The sequence below is a fragment of the Pelobates fuscus genome, chromosome 7 (genome assembly GCF_036172605.1).
Source record: "Pelobates fuscus isolate aPelFus1 chromosome 7, aPelFus1.pri, whole genome shotgun sequence".
Classification (NCBI taxonomy): domain Eukaryota; kingdom Metazoa; phylum Chordata; class Amphibia; order Anura; family Pelobatidae; genus Pelobates; species Pelobates fuscus.
In genome coordinates this window covers 45,799,112-45,821,797 of record NC_086323.1, presented here as the reverse complement: position 1 = coordinate 45,821,797, position 22,686 = coordinate 45,799,112, and the positions used below count along the sequence as shown (strand labels likewise).

The 22,686-nt window shown below is 41.0% G+C and overlaps 1 protein-coding gene across 1 annotated transcript in view; it reads left to right on the top strand.

The window, feature by feature from the left end:
• Nucleotides 1-22,686, top strand: part of LOC134569130 (FRAS1-related extracellular matrix protein 1-like) — a 151,226-nt gene that overhangs the window by 12,341 nt on the left and 116,199 nt on the right. The window contains exons 2-8 of the mRNA XM_063428038.1: nucleotides 4,070-4,538; nucleotides 10,836-10,930; nucleotides 14,687-14,994; nucleotides 15,479-15,678; nucleotides 18,190-18,513; nucleotides 20,195-20,303; nucleotides 20,956-21,087. Of these exons, the coding sequence (XP_063284108.1) occupies nucleotides 4,305-4,538; nucleotides 10,836-10,930; nucleotides 14,687-14,994; nucleotides 15,479-15,678; nucleotides 18,190-18,513; nucleotides 20,195-20,303; nucleotides 20,956-21,087 (1,402 nt within the window). The 5' untranslated portion in view covers nucleotides 4,070-4,304. The remainder of the gene's footprint in view (nucleotides 1-4,069; nucleotides 4,539-10,835; nucleotides 10,931-14,686; nucleotides 14,995-15,478; nucleotides 15,679-18,189; nucleotides 18,514-20,194; nucleotides 20,304-20,955; nucleotides 21,088-22,686) is intronic.

Genomic DNA, 22,686 nt, shown 5'->3' with positions numbered 1-22,686 from the left:
GGTGAGAGGCCATGAAACTAGTGTTGTTTGGTTGTAAGATTAGCATATGGTGTTGAATGCCTGTGAGATTAAGTTTGATGGTGTTATATGACATTTTGAGTTTAAGGTGGCAAAAAGAAGCAAAACCCAAAAAAGATGTGATAACAAATGGCTGCATGATGTTATGTTCCAAAAGGAATCTTTTGAATAGGGTAAAAGCCCTGTTGTATGTTTTTTGATAGTGCCAATTGGGACAGTGTCCTGCTATGATGCATGATGGTGTCTAGTCCAGTATTAGTTGTTGAAATTTTGGAGTGGTGGTGGCTGTGGGCGCAGCTGACGGTAGTGCTTGATGAAATGCCTGAAATTTAAAACGAGACAAACTGTCAGCAGCTGTGTTACATATACCTGGAACATGGAAACAATATAGAAAGAAATTATGACAAGCTGCCAACCAAGTGAGTTTCCTCAGAAATCTCATGATCGTAAGGGATTTGGAATGACCTTTGTTGATGATGTCTGAGTAACAACGAACTGGCATATTTGCCCATAAATAACCCCATGCTACGGCAGCCACCACGATGGGATAGATCTCAAAGAGAGCTGAGGTAGTGGAAAAACCTTCCAAATCCTGAACTGCTGTAGGCCAGCTACCCCAAAGCCATTCGTTCCCAAAAATTGCTGCAAAACCTGTGGTAGATGCCGCATCTGACCAAATGGTAGGAGATGAGTCAGTCAATTGAGGGAGGAACATACTTTTACCATTCCAAGTGGTTGAAAATCTCTTCCACATGTTTAGGTCTGCCGTAGCTTGGGTATCTAAGGACAACCTATGTGTGTCGTGTAGGAAGCGTGGAAAAAGATACAAGAGTCGTGATATGAAGGAGCGGCCTTGAGGTATGATACGCATGGCAAAATCCCAGCAGGGACTGTAGCTCTTTGCAGTTGCAAGTACCGAGCTGAAGGTAGCGGTTGATGTAGGTAAGAATATTCTCTATCTTGTCGTGTGGTAGGCTTGCTTGCATTGTGGCTGAGTCTAATTGAATACCCAGGAAAGTGATAATCGTGCCTGGCCCCTCCGTTTTCTTAGGGGAGATTGGTACACCTAGTTGCTCAAATAGCTTGGTGGTAGCTTTGAGGCTACTAGGAGGGGAAGTATTTTCCTCGACCAGTAAGAAATCGTCCAGGTAATGTAATACCGTAGGGCATCTGGCTATGTTCAATAGTAACCAGCACAATGCTTCGGCAAATGTGTCGGCAAATATGATTGGTTGGATCAGTATGTGTTATTCAACCCGAGAATTCATATTGGAAAAGGAAAACTGTATCCTTATGTATGTGTTGTAGTTTAAAACACAGAAATGAGGCCTGTAATGTAGGCTGAACCAACTTGCATGAAATGGATAAGTATGGAAGACCCCTGAAAGCGTGGGAGTCAAAATGATCCAAACAGATATGTTAGCTGTTTTTTAAGAACATTGATAGAATACTGATACCTTTAAACAATAATGGAAATAATCTTTGTATTTAATCAAGCAAATCGTTAACCGAATGGTATATACATGAAATGATGAAATGTAATCCACAAAAGGATTTAAGCGTAATACATAGCAAGAAAACCGAAATCCAATGTGAAGGGAAACAGAAGCTGGGACGAATAGTTTAAACGTATGAATTCTATGCGAACAGCAAGCGTGTTTAAGCATATCATGAATTAAGTGCCGAACGGCAAAACAACCGAAATGATAACTTGTTTCACTGTAGCAAGGGAACAGTTATATGCGAAATGATCACTTAACTAATATATATGATTAGCCGAATAACCTTACGAAATGAAGCAGCGAACGGCTTGTTCAATTGCGGCATAACAGGGAAAAAAACATAAAGCGAGGACCCGTGCTGTACCGTGCGCCGTGGGAACCGATCCTGGCGTGACAGGTAGGTCTAACTTACGGTTTAGGAGTCCCTGGGATGCGATCTGCGGCGAAGACCGGGGTCAGAAGAAGCTGGACAGACGGAAACAGGATTCCTGGACAAAGCTTGCCGTGGAAAAACTTGTGGATACAGAAAACCAAGATGGCGTCTGAGAGAACCCGGAAGTGGATCCTCATTCAATGCTGACCTCGAATGGTAAGGAGCAAGGTAACGGGTGTGCCTTAAGTAGGCTAGGAGTGGATACCAGCACCTCCCACAAATCCAGGCCAAATTGCCTTAATACATATACATATGCATGTGTTATTAATAAATGTATATTTTATTAAAGTATATATACAATAAGTGTATATTAATGAGCATTAAATTTCACCTTTACACTGTTCAAGCAGAAACGCTATAAAATGTATAGATTTACATTTTTTAATTTAAAGCTCTTTAAAATATGGTTCTTTCCATACTTGTCAATGAAATCCTCAACATTAGACAGGTGGTCCTTTTGCTCCCTGTCACTGTGTTACTCCCTTAGCGGGCGCTTGCTGGGGGAGCATGGGCTGCAGGGATGCCAGTGTGCTGGCAGTGGAGTCAGAAAGTTAGGGTCAGCATGGGGGATTGCCATACTTAGGGAAGTGACCAAAGCAGGGCCAATGACACCAAATTAACATGCAGCCAAACCCCATATAAAATAATATACCCATAATCACACTCTGCAAGCTCCACACAGAATCACACTTAGCCAACACCTGCACAGTCACAGACATACCATTCAGATGTATGGCTTAGGGGGAGCACACATTGGCAATAAGGGGGTCCAACTCTTTTGTCACTCAATGTATCAATAAATAAGATAGACACATGAGAGATGTTTTAAGTTAAGGTCTGAAAGCATTTATTAACATGATTCTCAAGATTAAAGGACCATTCTACAAACATATGGCTTCCTGAAGTTCTGTTTGGGCATGGAGTATCCCATGAATTGCACATTAAAAAAAAAAATGCTGCATTTTTATAAATACATTCTGAAACACCTCCCTGGCCATTAGTAAAACAGCTGGGGAGGTTTTCTTCTGTTTTTTTTTGTTTTTTTTGTGAAGTGTTCCTTTAAGAATAGACTGCACTTACTGCTTCAAGGAGACCCTCAGTACTTCAAGACAAATAAAATGCACTAATTTGTACCAGTTACTGGGACTGTATCTTGGCTGGGAAACGGAGGGGCATCGCTTGCCAAGAGACTGTCCACTATATGAAGGGCATAGGTTGAATTCAAAGAGATCACGATTCAGCTCCTTCTACCCGACGACCCAGGCTACCTGCTCAAAACCTGAACACTCTTAAACACAGTGGTATCAATTACAAATAACACAATATGATATAGCCTCGATATATATACTCTCTGTGTCTCTGGCATACGTGCCAATATGTAGTCAAACTTTATGTAGGGTTATAGTAACTCAGGCACCTGTGGAAAACTATAACGCTGTGATTTCGCTAGGGTTAATACCCTTATTTGAATAAATACGCGACTGGTTACCTAAACACCCACCCTAACTCCTTACAGAAAAACTCAAACCTGATGTGTGCCAGGCTTATCAAGCCTAGAGCAATGCTAAACAAATAGATGTATTGGTTCAACATGATATATAATAACGGGTGCAGTTAACCCAAATGATCTGCATACTATAACACATGTTTAACTATCTACCCTTCTACGTTATTTTAACAAAAATGTGCATCTTGTTTCCATGTCATGCCTACTTAACTCGCTGCTTATGGTTATACAGGAAACGCATGCTCTTGGGGCATGACAAACGTATATGTAAATGTTTTATCTTTATGCACTCAAAAATAAAGAATTAAAAAAAAAATTCACTAATTTGTGAAATGTGATCATTGACCACAAGAGTTAAACATATTGCTCAATGATATAATCAATGTTTCCATCAATGTTTGTATCTCTCTCTAGCTGAGAATGTCTGTGTTGGTGCATGCCAGGTCTTTAGAAATACAGATTCCTCAGCTATAAATTCTATCAGTGGAATTTCTATACCACAGCATTTAAAATCAAACCATACGTGAGTTCCTCTAATCATTTTTATCAGTCTTAAATCGATGTGTGTGTTCCAAAATGTTCTCATCATGACATCTGCCTTTTTTCCAGTGGCCCTGTGATTTACTGAAGATCATATCACTTTACATCTCTCTGTCTGCAAAAAACTCACCAAGTGTAAGGACCCGAGAATCCAGAAACCTCAGGTGAAGTAAACTGATTTTATATTATTGATGGGTAAATTATACCTGTCCGTTTTGTTTGTTAGTTCTTCATCCACAAGGGACGGTTGCGTATTTATCTTGTTTTTCTCTCTGGTGGACACCTTCAAATACTGCGATATAAGATGGCCTCTGTGTTTGTCAAGATGAGTCTTCTCCTTCATGCAATGAACTATGGTCTAGTATCTTCCAAGAGCCTTGTTTTGATGAATAACGGAGCTACCGTTGGAAGGGGACAGCAAGTACACATCACCGAAAAGGAATTGCGCTTTGACGTACCGCGTGACCAAGATACATGTAAAGTGGAAGTGGTTTTGAATGAACCTATGAGCCAAAGAGTAGGAAAACTCTCTCCTCAGGTCAGTTCTGTTGGCAAAACAACTATATGTCATGTATAACCTGTCATGAAGAAATGTGTTTTTGGCAAGGTCCACTTTACTTAATGAAATTACTAACAAATGCAGTTGTAATCAAAATTATTCAACCCTCATTGAAAATTAGGTTTATTGTCAAAATTTAAAGACTTTTAGCTGTTTGCAATGAACAAATCCAATAATAGAAATTGAAATAGCTCCCCAAATTCAACTGAAAATGCAACTTGTAATGACTTATCCAGTGCCAAAATTATTCAACCCCTTCACTGCAAGCATCTTCAGTACTTAGTAGAGCACCCTTTTGCTGTAATGACCTGCTGAAAATGAGATGCGCAACCAGACACCATAATCTGGCAGCATTCCTGAGGAATCTTAGCGCATTGCTCATGAGCAATGGCTTCCAGTTCAGTGATATTCTTCGGTTTGCGTGCTGCAACCGCCTTCTTCCAATCACACCAGAATATTTCTATGGGATTCATGTCAGGTGACTGTGATGGTCACTATAGAATCTTCCATGGCTTCTTCTGCAACCAAACCTTGGTTGAATTTGAGGAATACTTAGGATCATTGTCTTGTTGGAAGGTTCAATGACGCCAAAGCTTCTGTTTCCTCACAGGAGTCTCCCACTCTTGTTATAGTGTTCGTTAAAGTATCTGGACGATTTTCTCATGTTGTACAACAGCCCCTGGGAGAGTATATTACGGAGCTCGTGTCGCTTTGCAGTAAGCTGCAGGTAAATACCTTCGTCCAGTGTGCTTTTGTGCTCTTGTTCAAGGTCAGCTATTTGTTTCGTTAGGGTGGTTATTCGATGTGTTCTATCCTGTTTGCGTCGGGTGCTCTCGCTAATGAAGTGGCCACGGATTACGCATTTATGCGCTTCCCATATGGTCAGCGGGGAGACGTCCGGCGTTTCGTTGGTTTCAAAGTACTGGGACAGAGTTTGTTCTGTCTGGGTGGTAAGTGCTAGATCGTCCAGAAGGCTTTCGTTCAGTTTCCGTTATCGTTCCTTCGGTTTATACAACAGGGAGGCGGTGGCTATTGTAACAGGTGCATGGTCCGAGTCTATCGTAGGTCTTATGTCGGCTCTTTGGAGCAGCGGCAGGAATTCTTGTGCCATGAAGATATAGTCTATTCAACTGTAATGTGAGTGGACAGCCGAGTAGTGTGTGTAGTCCCAGGCTTCCGGGTGTACCGTCCTCCAGCAATCGACTAGCCCCAGCTTACCCAGGGACCCCAGTGCGGAGCGGATGCAATGCGCGGGGATTGTACTCGATCCCCTGGAGGTGTCTAGATGGGGGTCAAGTGGGACGTTAAAGTCCCCTGCAACCAGTAGTAGGCCCTCCCGGAAGGTTTCTAACTTGGCCAGTGTTTTGGATAGGAAGGTGTCTTGCTTTTTGTTTGGGCAATATATGCTTGCAAATGTGTAGGTGTGGTCTGCAATAGTGCCCTTGAAAAATAGATACCTCCCTCCTGGATCTGATAGTGTCGCTGTGCATTGGAACGGAGTCGTGTGAGCGAACAGTATCGCCACCCCTGCTCGTTTTGCCTCCGGTTGGTTTGCATAATACCCTAGCGGGTACCGGTTGTTTTTTGGGTGCGTCGTTGGTTTTAAAATGCGTCTCCTGCAGGAACGCTACGGATGCCCTGCACGACCATAGCCGCCTGAGCAGGTGTGCTCTCTTTTCGGGCACATTCAGTCCGTGAACATTATTGGACCAGTAGATTAGGCCGGTTTAAGGCTCATCTTAATTCTTGGTGAGGGGAGGAGGAGAGTGTGAGTTGGTCAGGGAGGGAGGGCTGGTTAGAGGTAGTAAGCTCAGTGGAGGAGAAGAGGAGAGAGAGAGAAGAAAAAAAAAAAAAAACACACAACACAAAACAGCTACCCCCTCTGGGGTGAGTGTAACGTTTACCCGGTACCGGGTGAGAGTGTTCAGAGAAAGTAGGGACCAGTCCTTCTCTGTGAACTCTGGTAGTACTTACAGTTTGGGTATGTTACAGTGGGGTTTGTGGTATAAACCAGCGAGTGTGGGCCCGTCTCTATGGTGATAGGAAGTCGTCTCTGTCCTCCTCTGGCTCCCAACCCGTGTTTGAGGCTGTCGGTTATTTAGTGTCGCGGTGGAGTGTGGGGAGAGATAGTGTGTTCACCGTCTGGATTTAATCAATGGTTGGTCCGGGGTCTTGTGATTATGTGTTGGTTATATGTTACTTCATCACGGTCCTATGTCACTTGGGCCTGTCGTACGTCTCCCGCCTTTCCCCTCCGTACATACATGTCCTGTCTAAGGCAAGGCCAGGGGCTTGTATGGGGGTCTGGGGTCTGCGTGCCGTGTCTCAGGGTGGTCTGCATCTGTGCATATGCGTGTGTGTAGTGATGCGTAGCTAACAACTATATACATTATGTACATTTGAATCATTCCCCCGTCCCGCTCCTGCATCCTGCCCATGTACCACCCTCCACTCCACCCGTCCCAGTGCTGGAGATGAAACCGTGGACCCTGGCCTTGGGAGCCTTGCTGTCAGCAGTATTGGGTCTCGTTGTAGTGGCCTGGACTCACAATGACCGGGCTTGGATCACCGGGTCCCCACGGTGGCCCAGGTGCCCCACCTCCCGCGACCCCGCCCCCAGATGTGCAGGCCTCTAGACCTCCCCCTATACTTGTATCACTGGCCGGTTCGGTACTGGTCCATGCTTACATAGTCCTGGCTAGAACCCCCGTAGCCCTCCCAATTCGGGGTCCCCGAGGGGACATACCCCATCCACAGTCCTATACAGCAATGTTCACGATAGTCCCAGTGAGTGGCAAGGGAGTCACTATTGAGGCCAGGGCGCGTTCGGTGTTCCCTCAGCCCTACCTTATTCTTCCGGGCCTGAGGGGCCTCCTTGTCATTGTTGAGGCCTCTGGGTCGTTCTTAGATTCTGGGCGACCTCCGTGGGGCCTGACGCTCGCGCCTGCGGGCCCTCCAGTATCTAATTCGGCACCGAGACTGCAGGTAGGCCGGTAGCCCTGAGGAAGCGTGGGACATCGTTGGGCCAGCGGATAACGTGCCAGATATTATCCACCCTGGCCTGTAGGCTGAAGGGGAACCCCCACTTGTACCGGATCCTCTGTTCCTGCAGCATACTGGTTAAAGGGCGCAGGGCCCGGCGTGCATCCAGTGTGATAGTGGAGAGGTCATGGTACAGGGACACCTGTGCATCCATGAAGGTTATGTTGTGCTGTGTTCTGGATTCCTGCATGAGGCTTTCTTTGAGGGGGAAGGATGTCAGGCGGCATATGATGTCCCTGGGCTGGCCATCACTCCTCGGTGCTTTAAGGGCCCGGTGTGCCCTTTCAATGCCAAAGTCGGATGGGGCAGCTTCTCACAGTATTTGGTGGAACAGACCTGTCAGGAGCTCTCGGGGATCTTTGTCGTCTGCCTCCGGTATGCCCCTTATCCTGATATTGTTCCGGCGCCCCCTGTTATCCAGGTCTTCGACCTTTCGGCGGAGATCAAGGAGGATGTTACCTTGTCTCGTGGCGGCCAGATCAGAGGCCTGTTGGTGCTGTGCGGACTGCAGTCGGTCCGCCTCCAGGTCATCAACCCGCTGCTCTAATGCTGTGAGGTCTGTCCTGACGGCCGCGATCTCCTCCCTGATGGTCGCTCGCAATTCGGCCACCAGGTCCTTCTTGTCCGCCCGCGTCATCATGTTGGTGGTGATTGCCGCCAAATCTGTTGAGATCTGGGCAAGGGAGCCACGCGGGGGTGAGTCGCGGGTCGAGCCCGCCTGACTGTCCGCACTCGGGGACGGTGGTGGCGGGGCCTCCTGGTCTCCCGTGCCGTGTAGGCGTGCGGTGTGGATAAAAATGTGTCCATTGGGCCGGATTGTTGCCGCGTGGAGGGTGCTTTTGCCTGTCCAGAGGTTGTCAATCTCTTTGATTTCCCCATTAATGTGGGTATTTAGTGCTTTGAAAGCGGGCTGCACGAGTTGGGGCCTAGGAGCTCAGGAAATATGCGTCCTACTCCATCAGTGTCTAGGCCACGCCCCCTATTCCTTCAGCTTTGAACTTGTGAACTATGCTTCCAACGGTATCTCTAGGAACATTCAGTGCCTTCACTGTGTTTTTGTAGACTGTTCATTGTTTGTGAAGGGCAATGATCTCTTCTCATAACTTTGTAGACCATTTTTTTGATTTAGCCATATTAAACCCAGTGAAACGTGACCCCCAACAAACACCTAGCCAGTTCAGGTATTTCCAGTGTTCCAGCTCAAGCATACCTGGTGCAACTAATGAGCCCTTGATTATTTGCACCAGGTGGGCTTGACACAACACCTGTTTTGCATATTTGTGCGGTTGGTTGGGATTCTATTCAGGGGGTTGAATAATTTGGGGACTGGAGAAGTCATTATAAGTTGCATGTTTTTAGTTGATGTTGGGAAAACCACGTGAATCATTTGTTGTGTTGAGTTATTTCAAATGATTTTGTTTGATTTGTTCATTGCAAACAGCTGAAAATATGCAAATCTTGACAATGAACCTGATTTACAATGGGGGTTGAATAATTTTGATTACAACTGTATATAGATAAAAAGATATACTGCGCTGATTTAACCAATGTTTACCATCAGACAGACCCCCTCAGTGGACAGACCCACCCCAGTTCCAGGGGCAGCACAAAACCAGGATACACCACTGACTATAGTATAATGTAAAGTGGTGGTGTTTGAAGAGGTGCTTGTGTATAGGTTTAGTGTTTTAATATTGGGGTGTGTTTGCATGTAATGTTTGCGTTTGATTGCAGGGTGTGTTTGAATGTTGTGTTCACTTTTAACTGCGGGTTTACATTTGTGTGAAGTATTTGTGTTTGAGTGAAGGGGTGTGTTTGTATTTCCTTTTGGAGTTTGAATGCAGGGGTGTGTTTGTATGTAATATTTGTGTTATATTGCAGGAGTGTGTTTGTATGTTGTGCTGGTGTATGACTGCTTGGATGTATACACATACACTACCACATACATACATACTTACATAGATATACATACACACAAATTCATATAGACACCGACATATACACACACCTTAACACATGCATACACCGACATATACACACACACGCACACTGACACACACAAACATTGATACATGCACACACCATGATACAGATACACACACTGACATAAACACACACACAATGACACACAGATGCACATACACAGATGCATATCCTGACACACAGATGTGTGCGCACACACAGTCAGGCACTAACACAGAAGCACACTGACATATATACACACATATACAGATGCTCAACCTGACACACACACACACAGAGATGCACATCCAGACACACACGCACACCCTGACACACGCACACACTCATACATACATACATACACACACACACACACATACACACATACACATACACACACACACACTCATACTCATACATACACATACACACGTATACACACTCATACATACACACAAGTGATATTTTTAATATCTCCAGCCACCCTCTTGTTAGCTTACCTTGTGTGTCCAGAAGGGTGGCTTGGATTCCTGCTGCTGGTGGGAGTGAGGGGTCTGGAGCAGCTTCTGCAGTGGTCCTCTACCATCATGCCTCCTCTACCTCCAGCGCTGTCTCCCTGCATGATGCTGAGAGGAAGTGACAGGCTGTCACTTCCTCCCAGCCTGCCGAAATTACAGGCGCCTGGTCGCAGTCTTAAAGGAGCGTGACACCCGACCGGGCCCCTGGTGTTCCGGTGGCATGGTGGGGTCCCCTGCTGCCTGCATACCGCAGATGGGGCCCAACACACTCCGTCTGCACAATACAGTTCCTCTTTCTAACTCTCATGAGCATGGCTTTGCTTGCAGCACGGAGCGTTGCCATGGTAACCCGTGGCAACACTCTGACCGCCGTGGGTCTTGCAAGAGTTAGAGAGGAGCTGTAAAGTAAGGACAGAGTATGTTGGGCCCCCTCTGCGGTATACAGGCAGCAGGGGGCCCGCTGCTGCACATATATATAGCGATAATTGCTATTTATATTCACACATAGGGAATATGGGGCCCGGGACTCCTATGGCAGTCCAGGCCCCCCAGGACCACTGGGTCTATGACAACCGTCATGGTTGTCACCCCCTGATTTCGGCCCTGCTTGCAGCTAACGTGCTGCATGTGTATCACATGGCGAGTGTGCGTTACACAGTTTTTGATCAGTTTAGAAATCATTCAAATACATTGCACTTATGTCCCCTCTACATATGTTCTTGGTGTATATGTGTCACCTCACCTTTATTTACAGGTATTTGATTGCCAGTTCTTGCTGGATGAAGTTAAATATACTCACAATGGCTCCCCACTTTTGGATAAAGATCAAGTAATGCTCAGAGTATACAGGTAATGTTACATCATGTTTCCTTCTTATATCAGGGCAAGGTAATAATTTATAGTGAAATTACTTAACACCGACAGTGAAATGTTTACCCATTAGGGTAAGCGTTATACAAACTGGTCATTACAACACACTGGTCCTTAGAGATCTTATTCTCAAACCTAGTCTCTCACTCATTTTAGCGCAGTGTATAGTAAATAAGGACTTACCCTCCTGGTATCGATCTGTAAAAAACAAGAATTGGATGATGTTGTGGATTGGCATTGAATAGGCTATAGTATTATCATCTTTAAAAATAATAATAAAATCTTTTTGAAATGCTCATGAGGAATTCTAACACAATGAAAAGATATTTGCCTTATGTTGATGTCTAACAGAGTTTCAGCTGTCATGTTTTGTCAGTCTGCATAGCCACTGCTATGTTTGTTAATATTTATTTATTTTAAGGACACACAAGGGTTCAGTGGTTGGCTCTTTGCTAGTGACAGCTGTGTGCTCCTATCAAGGGAAATCAACCACGCAATGTACATATTTGTTTGTTCCAAAATCTACTATTTACTATCCCATGATACCACTTTGTGGTAGAATGTATATCAGCAGAAATATGGCATTTAAATATGGTACTTAAAGGGACACTATAGTCACCAGAACAACTATAACTTAATGTAGTTGTTCTGTTGAGTATAATCATTACCTTCAGGCATTTTCATGCAAACACTGCCTTTTCAGAGAAAAGGCAGTGTTTACATTGCACCCTAGGAACACTTCCAAATAGCCACTCCTCAGATGGCCACTGGAGGTGCTTCCTGAAGCAGTGCTGAACAGTAAGCAACACCTCCGCTCAGCGTCTCCACGCTCTGCATGAATATGCTGAATTTTCCTCATAGAGATGCATTGACTCAATGCATCTCTATGAGGAGGTGCTGATTGGACAAAACAGTGTTTTGTTACATGGTTATATCCTGGACTGTTGGTGGGAACCACTTCCCTAGGGAACAATAATGAATTCTTGTTTGTTACTGAGAGTTGCATCACTTTAATGTACAGTTTGCAGTTTCTTTCAAGTCAGCTCAAGACCTGCTACCCGTCTCAGCTACACGAACCCAAACTACCCACATCTATAGCTAAAGAAATTTACTGGGCCGAGCTGCGGGCATTGATCTAAAAAATAAATATATATATATATATAAAACAAAGTACAGGAGATGTCAATCATCGGTGACATAACACAACAAACCGTTTATTTTCTGTTACACTTTTATGTTAAGCATTTCATACGTATCTTTTTTTTTTTTCTTGGCCTGATGCCCTATACGGCCCATTTCATCTCATATCATAATTATGTAAAAATATCCGATTTAGCTTCTAAGAGGTGCAATAAAAAGGGCGATTGTTTGTATAGTTGTGCAAACCTCTCCGATTAAAGCACTCTCAGGATGTTTTAAATGAAGGTATTTCCGTTAAATCAAAGTTGTTTAATTTCCTCCAGGCATTTTTCCCATGAGATGCTTTCTGAATCATTCTGCTTAGGATGCAGGTATTTCAAATACACTTTTAAATCTGTTGCCGATAGGAAGCCTAATGACTCGCTAATAAAAAAGATTCCAGAAAAGAGTAAAAATAAATAAATAAAGAATTCACTTTTCTTGCCACATATGGAGGTTTATATAAAACCACTTATGGAGGTTTATTCGCTAAACTGCAATTTTTATAATTTCTTGAGAACCAACTTTAAATATTTAGACCAAAATAACCCTAAATAATAAAAAATCATCAGTTCAGCTGAGCTAAATATTTCTTTCAACTTTGACATTTTAGCCTAAGATTGGAAATCTGTTTTCAAAACAACATAACTAACTGTTTAATGGATAGACCCAAATATATAAAACATTTCAGGCGTCCTTGCGTTAACATGAATATATAAAATGTTATGTGTTTATGTCATTTAAGTTACATCAATGGACATGTGGTGGGTGTTGTGTAGAGATGAAAGTACATATGCTGAGTCTATATAATTTATCTGACGTTACTTCAAGAAATTACACTTGCATTAATTATAGTTTACTTGGAAAACATTTTACTGAAGATAATAAAAACTGTTTGGTATTCATAAGCCTGCTTCTTCCTATGAAATAGTAGAGGCACCAGCTAACACGGGGCTTGTTTCCAGTCTTGTTGCCACTATTTACTGCCCAGCCGCTACTCAATTAAGTGCCTGTCACTACTGTTTGTGAGTAAATGGCTGTTTCCAACTGGCAAATATCACCACTAGGGACAAGGAATTGCTGGCTACTGTTGCTTTTAACAAATCCCGTAGAGCAGTGGTTCCCAAACCAGTCGTCATGGCCCACCAACAGTCCAGGATTTATGTATTTCCCTGTTTTATCCCAATGGAGATACTGACAAAACCTGGACTGTTGGTGGGTGTGGCGGAACCAGCCACCTATTTGGATTATGTACTGTTTAAATCAGGGACTTATCTGGTTCAACAATTGGGGTCCACCAAACAAGTTATAGCTCTATTGTTTATATACTGAACAAACTCACGAACAGTTATACCACACAGGGGAGTCGTGTGCTGCCAATTGACCCTAGTAACTTTCTTCACACTTAGAAACTGCAAGGTTCTAGGCGGTTGGCCACGAACACATACAGCGGTGTTTGGTCGCCGAATGCATGGAACTATAATCAGAAACTCGACGGCGCGAACACAGCTGGAACTTCCACCTCTATGTATTTTCGGTTCCATTCACCTGGGAAGAGCGGCATTCATGGAGAACAAACTCCTGAACGAGGGGCACACAATCAACTGATATACGAATGGTTACATTCGTTATTTTATTGTGTTTCGTACTCCCGAAAGAGACCGACCGCACAGCCTGATTTCATGGAACTCTTTTGGACAGGCGCCTCGTGTGCGGTCGGTCTAAACCAGGGGTCCTCAAACTCCGGCCCCCCAGATGTTGCTGAACTACAACTCCCATGATTCTCTGGCTATCTATGTAATTCAAAGAATCATGGGAGTTGTAGTTCAGCAACATCTGGGGGGCTGGAGTTTGAGGACCCCTGGTATAAATTATAACCCAGTAGCGTTTTGGCTACGTTTGTGGGATCTGAGTGCTTTTGGGATATGTTGGGCGCTCAGATCCAGGCTTCCCGGGGATATAGTACTTGAGGGGGTACCGTATTGTTAAAGGGGTGTTTTGGGGTGTTTATTAATGTACATGTCCTGGACCTGAGAGGTGATGTCATTATGTTGTGTACTTTGTCACTGTCCCATCTCAGGTCCAGGGCGTCCGTTAATGATCCTTCCACAGGTTCACCTACGGAAACCTTGCTACAACTTTTACTCTTCTCTTTCCTCTAGATAATCCAGGGGTGAAGGCCCCTGGAATGTGTTACAGTAAACCCCTTACATGGGGACACACATAAATTGCCGTGTGTGGCTTCCATTAATCAGTTGACTCCCAGAACTGTGTATCGTCCGGTTACAGGGGGAATTGGGATTATACTGCTGAACTGTGCTTTCTTTGATGATCTACAGACTACCAGTGGAGATATCGGTTTTAGTATTGCAGCTCCGCTACAGTGGGTCTTGAGGACTAGTTTGGGAAACACTGCCATAGTTTTGTAGTAACTGTTTTCCAACCTCATCCCTGTTTAAACAGCAAGCTAAAGTGATTTAGGAGTCTGAAGTGTCCTTTCAAGATAGCATTTTGTCTTTATACATACAATTTACAATGTTCATTATTTGCACATAGGTTTTCAGAACAAGAAACCATTACAGAGACTTTTGTGATTGAAATAAAAATAAGTGAACCAATATCTGGTATTGTTCACCTGGATCAATCTTTAGAAGTTCCAGAATTCTATGGCGTATCTTCGAAACCAGTGGATAAAAGCATTCTCTCCTTCAAGTCATTCTCAGAAAAACCTGGAACAAATTGTGTTGTCAAGCTGTTGTCAACTGAATTACTTCTCCCAGGTTATGGTCAGGTTGTAGTTGAAGATACAAGGCGTGATGGTCACCAAGGATCTGGATCCCCACTCGGTCCTAGAGTGAGGAACTGTGAGTTTTAAATTCTTCCATGCTCCAAATTTATGTACACAATTCGAGATAGTGTTATGTAGTTATTTTGCCTGTAAAGAATAGTAACATCAAAAAGCATGTTTGAAAATATGTGCTTGTATTTAAATGCATTATATTTTTAAATAATCAACTATGACTATGCAGAATGTTTGGCCAAAGTAAACCATAGTTCTTACAAATATTCGTGAATATACTGTATATTAACACATAGGAATAGTCATACAACCTCAAAAACCAGTAAAAACCACTACGAATGCATAATGCCTTCTTCAAGTGCATCCCTACAAAAATCTTAAAAAATAGTAAATGTTCACATAAAAAATATTTTTGACTCCTAGTTACCTTTATAACACATACGTTTTTTCTACAGCAAAGACTTAATTTACACAAACAAAAGGTAGTGAGAACTGCTCAAACAAGCTTAAAATCTCTCTTAAAAAATATATATATTTGATGCCCTTAGACAGACAAGAGAATGCGCACTGTCCAGGAAATAAAGCGTGCTCCCTGGGATTAAAGGAACTGCGTTTTTTAAAAACGAACTGTGTGGATTTTATGGAAATGGGGATAAAGTACCAGCACCTTAGTCCTCCTTCACCTGACACTGACTATATCCCTCTTCAAGTGGAATTCCGCGGTGGGGAAAACAAAAAACTATTAAAGGTTAGTGTTCTGCTCTACGATGCATTCACGTGAAAAGGTGTAAAGAATAAATATTACTTGGTAGCATTTTGTTCTGTTTTTCCCAAGGCTTGGATACTGAGGACACGTTTAAATTAATGAGTTTTCAGATTATACCTATACAGCACCATAATTGACTGTAGTTCCCAAAAATCCACGTTAAATTCCCATAGAATCCATACTTGAGTAAATCTGTCAGTGAACATACTATAAATAACAGCTATAACACTTATCTCAATTAAATGTTCTGGGTGCAGTGGCCCTGTCATTTTAACCCTGCCATACAAAACGTTGCATTTTAAGTAGAATTTACAATGATTACATTGCAGGGTTAAATCAACCTGTAGTCGCTGTCTTCTATGAAGAAGTAACTAGAAGTATAGATCAGGGTGTTGCAATGGATGTGATCTACTTGAGTTTTGCCAAAGCATTTGATACGAAATGAAATTATTGTTTTTGGGTAGAACAATGGCTTAAACATAGAGCATAAAGAGTTGTTATAAATGGTACATTTTCAATCTGGACAAAAGTGGTAAGTGGTGAGCCTCAGGGTTCTATTCTGGGACCGCATCCATTTAACATATTTATACATTATCTTGAAATAGTAATTGAACACCATGTTTTAGTGTTTGCAGATGACACACAGCTCTGTAAAAGAATACAATGTGTACAGTACATTGCTTTGCTGCAGAGGGATTTAGATAGGTTGGTTGAATGGGCACTTAAATGGTAGGTGAAATTTTATGTGGAAAATGAAAAGTTATGCACTTTGGGGTAAAGGATGCACAAGCAACTAGCATCTTGCACCCTAAATGGTAGTGAATTAGGGATAACAACAAATGAGAAGGATTTGGGAATTGTTATAGACAATAAACTAGGCAACAAATATGCAATGTCAATCTGCAGTTGCCAAGTCCAGTAAGGCATCGTCATGTATAAATAGGGGCATTATTCCCGGGATGAAAATATAATTTTGTCTCTATATAAATAACTGGTAAGACCAAATTTTGAATATGCTGCGCAATTTTGGGCACCTGTTCTAAAGAAGGATATTATGGCACTAGAAAAAGTGCAGAGGTGGACTACAAAAGTAATGAAAGGAATGGAACATTTTAGCTATGAAGAAAGGTTAACAAATTTAAATCTCTTTAGTTTGGAAAAACAGCACCTCAGAGGGGATATGATAACATTACACAAATATATTTGGGGCCAATACAAACATTGTGTGGAAATATATTCAAAAATAGCACTATACATAGGACAAGAGGTCACACATTCAGACTGGAAGAAAGGAGATTTAGTATAAGACAACGGAAAGGTTTTTTTACAGTAACAATAAGAATTTGGAATTCTCTGCCCAAAGAGGTGGTTTTATCAGAGTCTAAACAGATGTTTAAACAGCAGTTGGATAAATACTTGCAAAAACATAACATACATGGATATAAATTTGAATTAGTGGGGTTATAGATCATTGATCCAAGGAGATATCTGACCGTCATTCTGGGGTCAAGAGGGAATTTTTTCTTAGTTTGTTGCACAATTGGAAGCGCTTCAGATTGGTTTGTTTGCCTTCTTTTGGATCAACATCAAAATGTGAGAAAGGCTGAATTTGATGGATGAATTTCTCTTTTCAGTTATGTAACTATGTAACTATGTAGAGGCGCTTCCTCGGCATCAACCGAGGGAAACTTGCTAATGTGACACGAAAGCCCATACAGGAGCATTGAACTCAATGACACAATGTGAATGCACATCAGATCCCCAATGCTCCTCTATGAGGTTTGGACCATTGCTAGGAGGCCTTGGCTCCTCTATGATGTTGCAGGAGGCAAAAAGGTAAGCAGTGCTGAGGGAGCCTTGGTGCTGGAAAAAAGGGAGTAAATCAGGGAAAATATTAGTTAGCATTATTTGGGTTATTTGCCATATTTGGGTTTCAAGAAAGCTTTTCTGTCAAAATTCAGCACTGCAAAAATTAGATTTTTGTTTATATTAGAGAGTAGAATCCATGCTTAGAATATATCTTGATGATTTATTGTTAAATGGTTATGTTCACTTCATATTTTTCCTGAATTGAAAACTCAGCTTGCAGAAATAGTAGCCAAGGGTGAATAAATATAATATTTGAAATTAAAATATTTTTGTCCTAACTCTGTAACATAAATAAACACCTTCCCTAAGGAAGATTACACCGTATTGTTATATGTTTTGTATCTACATGTGTGCTAATACTTATTGGTGTTCCAGTTACTATTTAATCTTCTAGTAGATCCCATCACAGTAAATCATATATTGACTGATTTAAAGGATATTTATGTGTTTTTTTTACTAAATAACAAATCAAATGTAGCTTAATAGTAAACTTTTGCTTGTCTGTCAAACATCTGCATTGTTAAAAAGGTTCATGGTGGTGACTCTAGAAGAAGACGACAATGTTTCACTTCTAAATTCCATTTGAAGTTTACAACGTTACATAGATTATTTTCCTTTTCTTAGGTGCAAAATATATGGATTCCAGTATTCATAGTGGGTGCAGTTCCTAACACCCCTCCTCGTGCATCCTTTATGCCCATGTTTATTTTGGAAATAGATCAATTTATCTTAACCCCACTCACAACAGCTACCATAGATGGAGAAGATGACGAAACACCAAAAGGCAGACTCGTATTTGATATCACCAAGCCACCTCCTGCAGGATTTATTACCCATGTGGAAGATCACACAAAGGCTGTCACAGCCTTCACCTGGCAAGACTTGCACAATATGAAGATAGCCTACCAACCACCTAATACCACCCAAGCCGAAAGACAAACCTATGAGGTATGTTATCTATATGTTTTACAGTTTTAATTCTAGACATCTTTCATCTATGAGAAATCACCACTGACCCTCTAGTCTTCTTTACTATAAAAAATATCCGGGTGAAAGTTATGTTACTTTCATTCTCCCCTTGGGAGAGATCAATTGGAGACAATCTCATTGCATTTATGGTCTTATTCTGGAGTGTTTAAGGGAGATTTATCAAAGTGTTCTGTTCTAAAAAGTGGTCTAAAATACTTAAAGTGGGGAAATCACTAAGGAACCAACGGACACATTCCATTGGCCACTCCTCCATTTTTACATTTTTGTACCACTTTTTAGAAGGGAACGCTTTGAGAAATCTCCTACTTTGTATTAAAATCTATTACCTTTTTTATTATGTAGTTGTAGCCAAAAACTATTATGACTATTCTCATTGAATTTTCTCTTAATTTATTTTTTTCTTAAACTCTAACATCCTGTTCAGAATGAGGGTAAATACATAAAATAAAAAGTAATATGTGTACAAATAAAAGTAGGTAATTGTGTGTCAAATTATTGTATTTATTGTAACATGATACACTGGGTGAAAAACATTTACTTACAATAAGTATACCTTTAGTTTTTGTTAATTACTGAATGTATATTGTAGCTATACAGACCTTACCCAATGCCCCAAACTCTAAAAATGGTTGGCAGACTTCTGCTAGATAGAAAAAATCAGTTCATCTAAAAACATTTTCTGTTTAGGGTGATTTGGGATACATCTATGTGACATTTCGGTACAGATGAATTTCGTCCAAATGTATGTTTAAGTAAAAATAATTCTAACAAAAATTGGCAAATCAGTCTACTGTGCTATATAATTATAATATATAGATTTCGCCCACTGTCCATTTCATTTGCTTTGTTTTGCTTATTGTATTTGTTGTTGCTTATTGTATTTGTTGAGGTGCGTATAATCATTCCCCTCAGGCTTTTTTGCAGTAAACACTGTCTTTTCAGGGAAAATGCAGTGTTTACAATTCAGCTAAGGGATACCTCCACTTGCCACTCCTCAGGTGGCTGCTAGAAGTGCTTCCTGGGGCAGTGCTGCAAAGTATGCAGCACTGACATTCAGTGTCTCCACCCTTTGCATGTAGACACTGAACTTTCCTCTTACAGATGCATTGATTCAACTGTGTTTGACTTGTGCGGGCTCTGCCCCTGATCTGCCTCCTAGACCTAGACAGTCTCAGCCAGTCCTATGTGAAAGCATTGTGATTGGGTTAAACCACCACATCTGTTGATGTTATCCAAGCAGGTAGATCAGTGGCAGAGCCAGCAGCAGCAGACTGAAGTAAAAGTAAGATTTTGCTATATTTAGGGCTAAAAGTGGGAGGGGGGACAAGATGGTGGTTTTAACACTATTGGGTCAGGAATACATGTTTGTGTTCCTGACCCTATAGTGCTCTTTTAAGGACAATAATCAGTCAGTATGTGCCATGAGGTGCTCCTACTGTAAATCTGTACCGTAGTTAATACGATTAAATGCCATTAATATATATTGACCCATTGTTTAGTTTAGTTTTATTTTTGCCTTTTTTTTTTAAGAAAGATAATTTATTTTGTACATATAAATATACTAATACATTTTTAAATAATATACATCATACATTAAATATACATTTTTAAATACTAATAATATAATATTTTTTCCTAGGTTGAATTTCAAGTGATTGATGGCTTTTTTATGAGCAGCGCACCAATTATGGTCCATTTTTCTATTCGTACATCAGAAACAAATGCCCCTAGAGTGTCTTGGAATATGGGTGAGTACTTCCGTCTGGAATTTTTAAATGGAATGTCTAACCTCTATCCTTTAATATTCTAAATGCACCTCCAGTAGATAACAGCGGATAGGTTAATTTCACATGAGAGGTGAATACTTTATTCATAGAGAAGGGGGGATTCAGTCAATATCTGGTTTGGTGAAAGCTCACTTCAGATCATGGAAAGCATGGGAGTTTGCAGCAGGTACAGGAACTTTAAACATGAATATATTTTCTATTTTTATTACATTTGTGATTCTTGTTTGCGTTGTTTTTAGTGCTACATAATTAGATAAAATTGCTCTGATGTTATAGACTGTTAATGGTCCTTAAGGGGTTAATGCACTATATATGCAATGTAAATGAATAGGTCGAATCCAACTTGGGGTGTCCCTTTAATTATATCCCCCATGTGTTTCACTAACTTGAAACAAAACTAAATTATTTGTCATGTACTTTGCTGTATGATAATTTAATTGTTGAAAATACTAAGGCAGACAATTCCAGAACAACACTTTGTAACAGATGAATTCCATCCATGCTTTGTAATTGCCAATTGTATTTAATGTGGGGTATCTAATAGACAAAGCGCAAGATGTAGACCAGAAACCTGAATATTTTTTTGTTTTACCTAAATGTATTCGACCCACAGGACTAACTTTGTTAGAAGGACAGTCTCGTCCAATAACGTGGGAGAACTTTCAGATTGTTGACGCTGACAATATACAAGCTGTTCGATTGGTTACTGTGGATGGTTTAAATCATGGACGCCTCACGCTTAAAGGTAACGATTTTAAGGAGAAATACATGATTACGTTTGTTTAATTTATGCTCACGCTTTACATTGTAGATTCTAATAAAATTAAGATACGATTCAGTTTGTGTAAACATTAGAGGTGTATGGCAAAAAAAACACATAAATGTAATAAGTTATTTTAGACTAATATATTTATTGATCTATACAATTGCTGGCAATGTGGCTTGTGTAATTTAGCGAACAACATTTTTCTTACAAGTAATATTTGCATTTTACATGCATTTCAAGTTCTTAGCCGAATTTCAAATTTAAGATGACAAAAGTATGAATATTAGTTTTATATGTTCATCAAACTCTTGTGAAAGTTTTGATGTATACAGTTCATCATGAGTAGAATGGGCAGTTAAACTGCTGCAAATTAGACAGGAATATTTAATTGAAAATAGAAATGACAGAACCTTAACTTGGCATGCTAGCACCCTCATGTTGTCTGGTGCCTGGATTTAAAGGAACATGAATTTACTGGGTTCTTCAGAGAGTTTTGGAATCAGACAAGACTCGTAGTTAGTCGCCTCAATCTGTCTGATTCTAGCATAGATACAGTATTTGTAACATACAGTAAGTGTGGGCGGAAATATAGCTAAATATGGTTTGAATGGAGTTTTGGAAAACCAGTCCCTCCATTTGCCAGCAGAATACAAACATTATACTTGTTTATGAGTATAATGCAGGCATATAGAAAATACAAATGCTTGGATAAAACCAGGCATCTATATTTTAATGGCTACATAACTTATCTTATCTCCAACTTCCCCGGATGCTGTCCAAAGGCCTTGCGCACATTGATCTGTGCAATCTCATGTTCTGTGCATCAGAGGGAATGTGCTGATGTCATTTATAGTCAATTAGACTGCAATATACAGATAGACTGATGGGAATTCACAAAAGCACATTGGTTCAAGTGATCAGATGTATGTTTTGCCACACTAAAGAAGTACAGAAGATGTTAGTATATATAGGAACATTTCAAATGCCATAACCACTACAGCCTCCTGTAGTCATAACGGTACCAGGAGTGTCCTGGCGCTGTCCTAGTGTAATTTGACAAACCCTGATCAGAGTTAACCATATTCCCCTACAGGAGAAGACCATAATTAGGGAATGTGGCCAAACCATGTTAAAAGAGCTTGGAGTGTACCTTTACTAAAATAGTTTACAGATATTATGCTTATAGCAAACATTTTAAAACTAATGTTTGGAAGTAAAAACATGTAACGGACAAGGCATTAGGCTAGTTGAGCATAACCATCAGCAGGTTCAAGTTTAGCTCATCATTTTAATAGAAAGATAAAAAAACTTCAATACATTGGAAAAAATCATAATTTTCCAAAGCATGTGTCGCCATAGCAGAATTCCAGTGTACAGGTGCCCAAGGACCATTATTCAGTGTTAAACAATTAAAAAAAATATTTAGCAGTGAACATTGGGAAGGCTCCAGGCTATGCCTATGAGATGAAGTTATAGTGCATAGAGTATATTTCTTTAAGAGATAAAAAAATCTGCAATTCAGTGTTACATTTTAGGCTTATAAAGGGACCAATTACTTCCAATTATCTTCACATTATA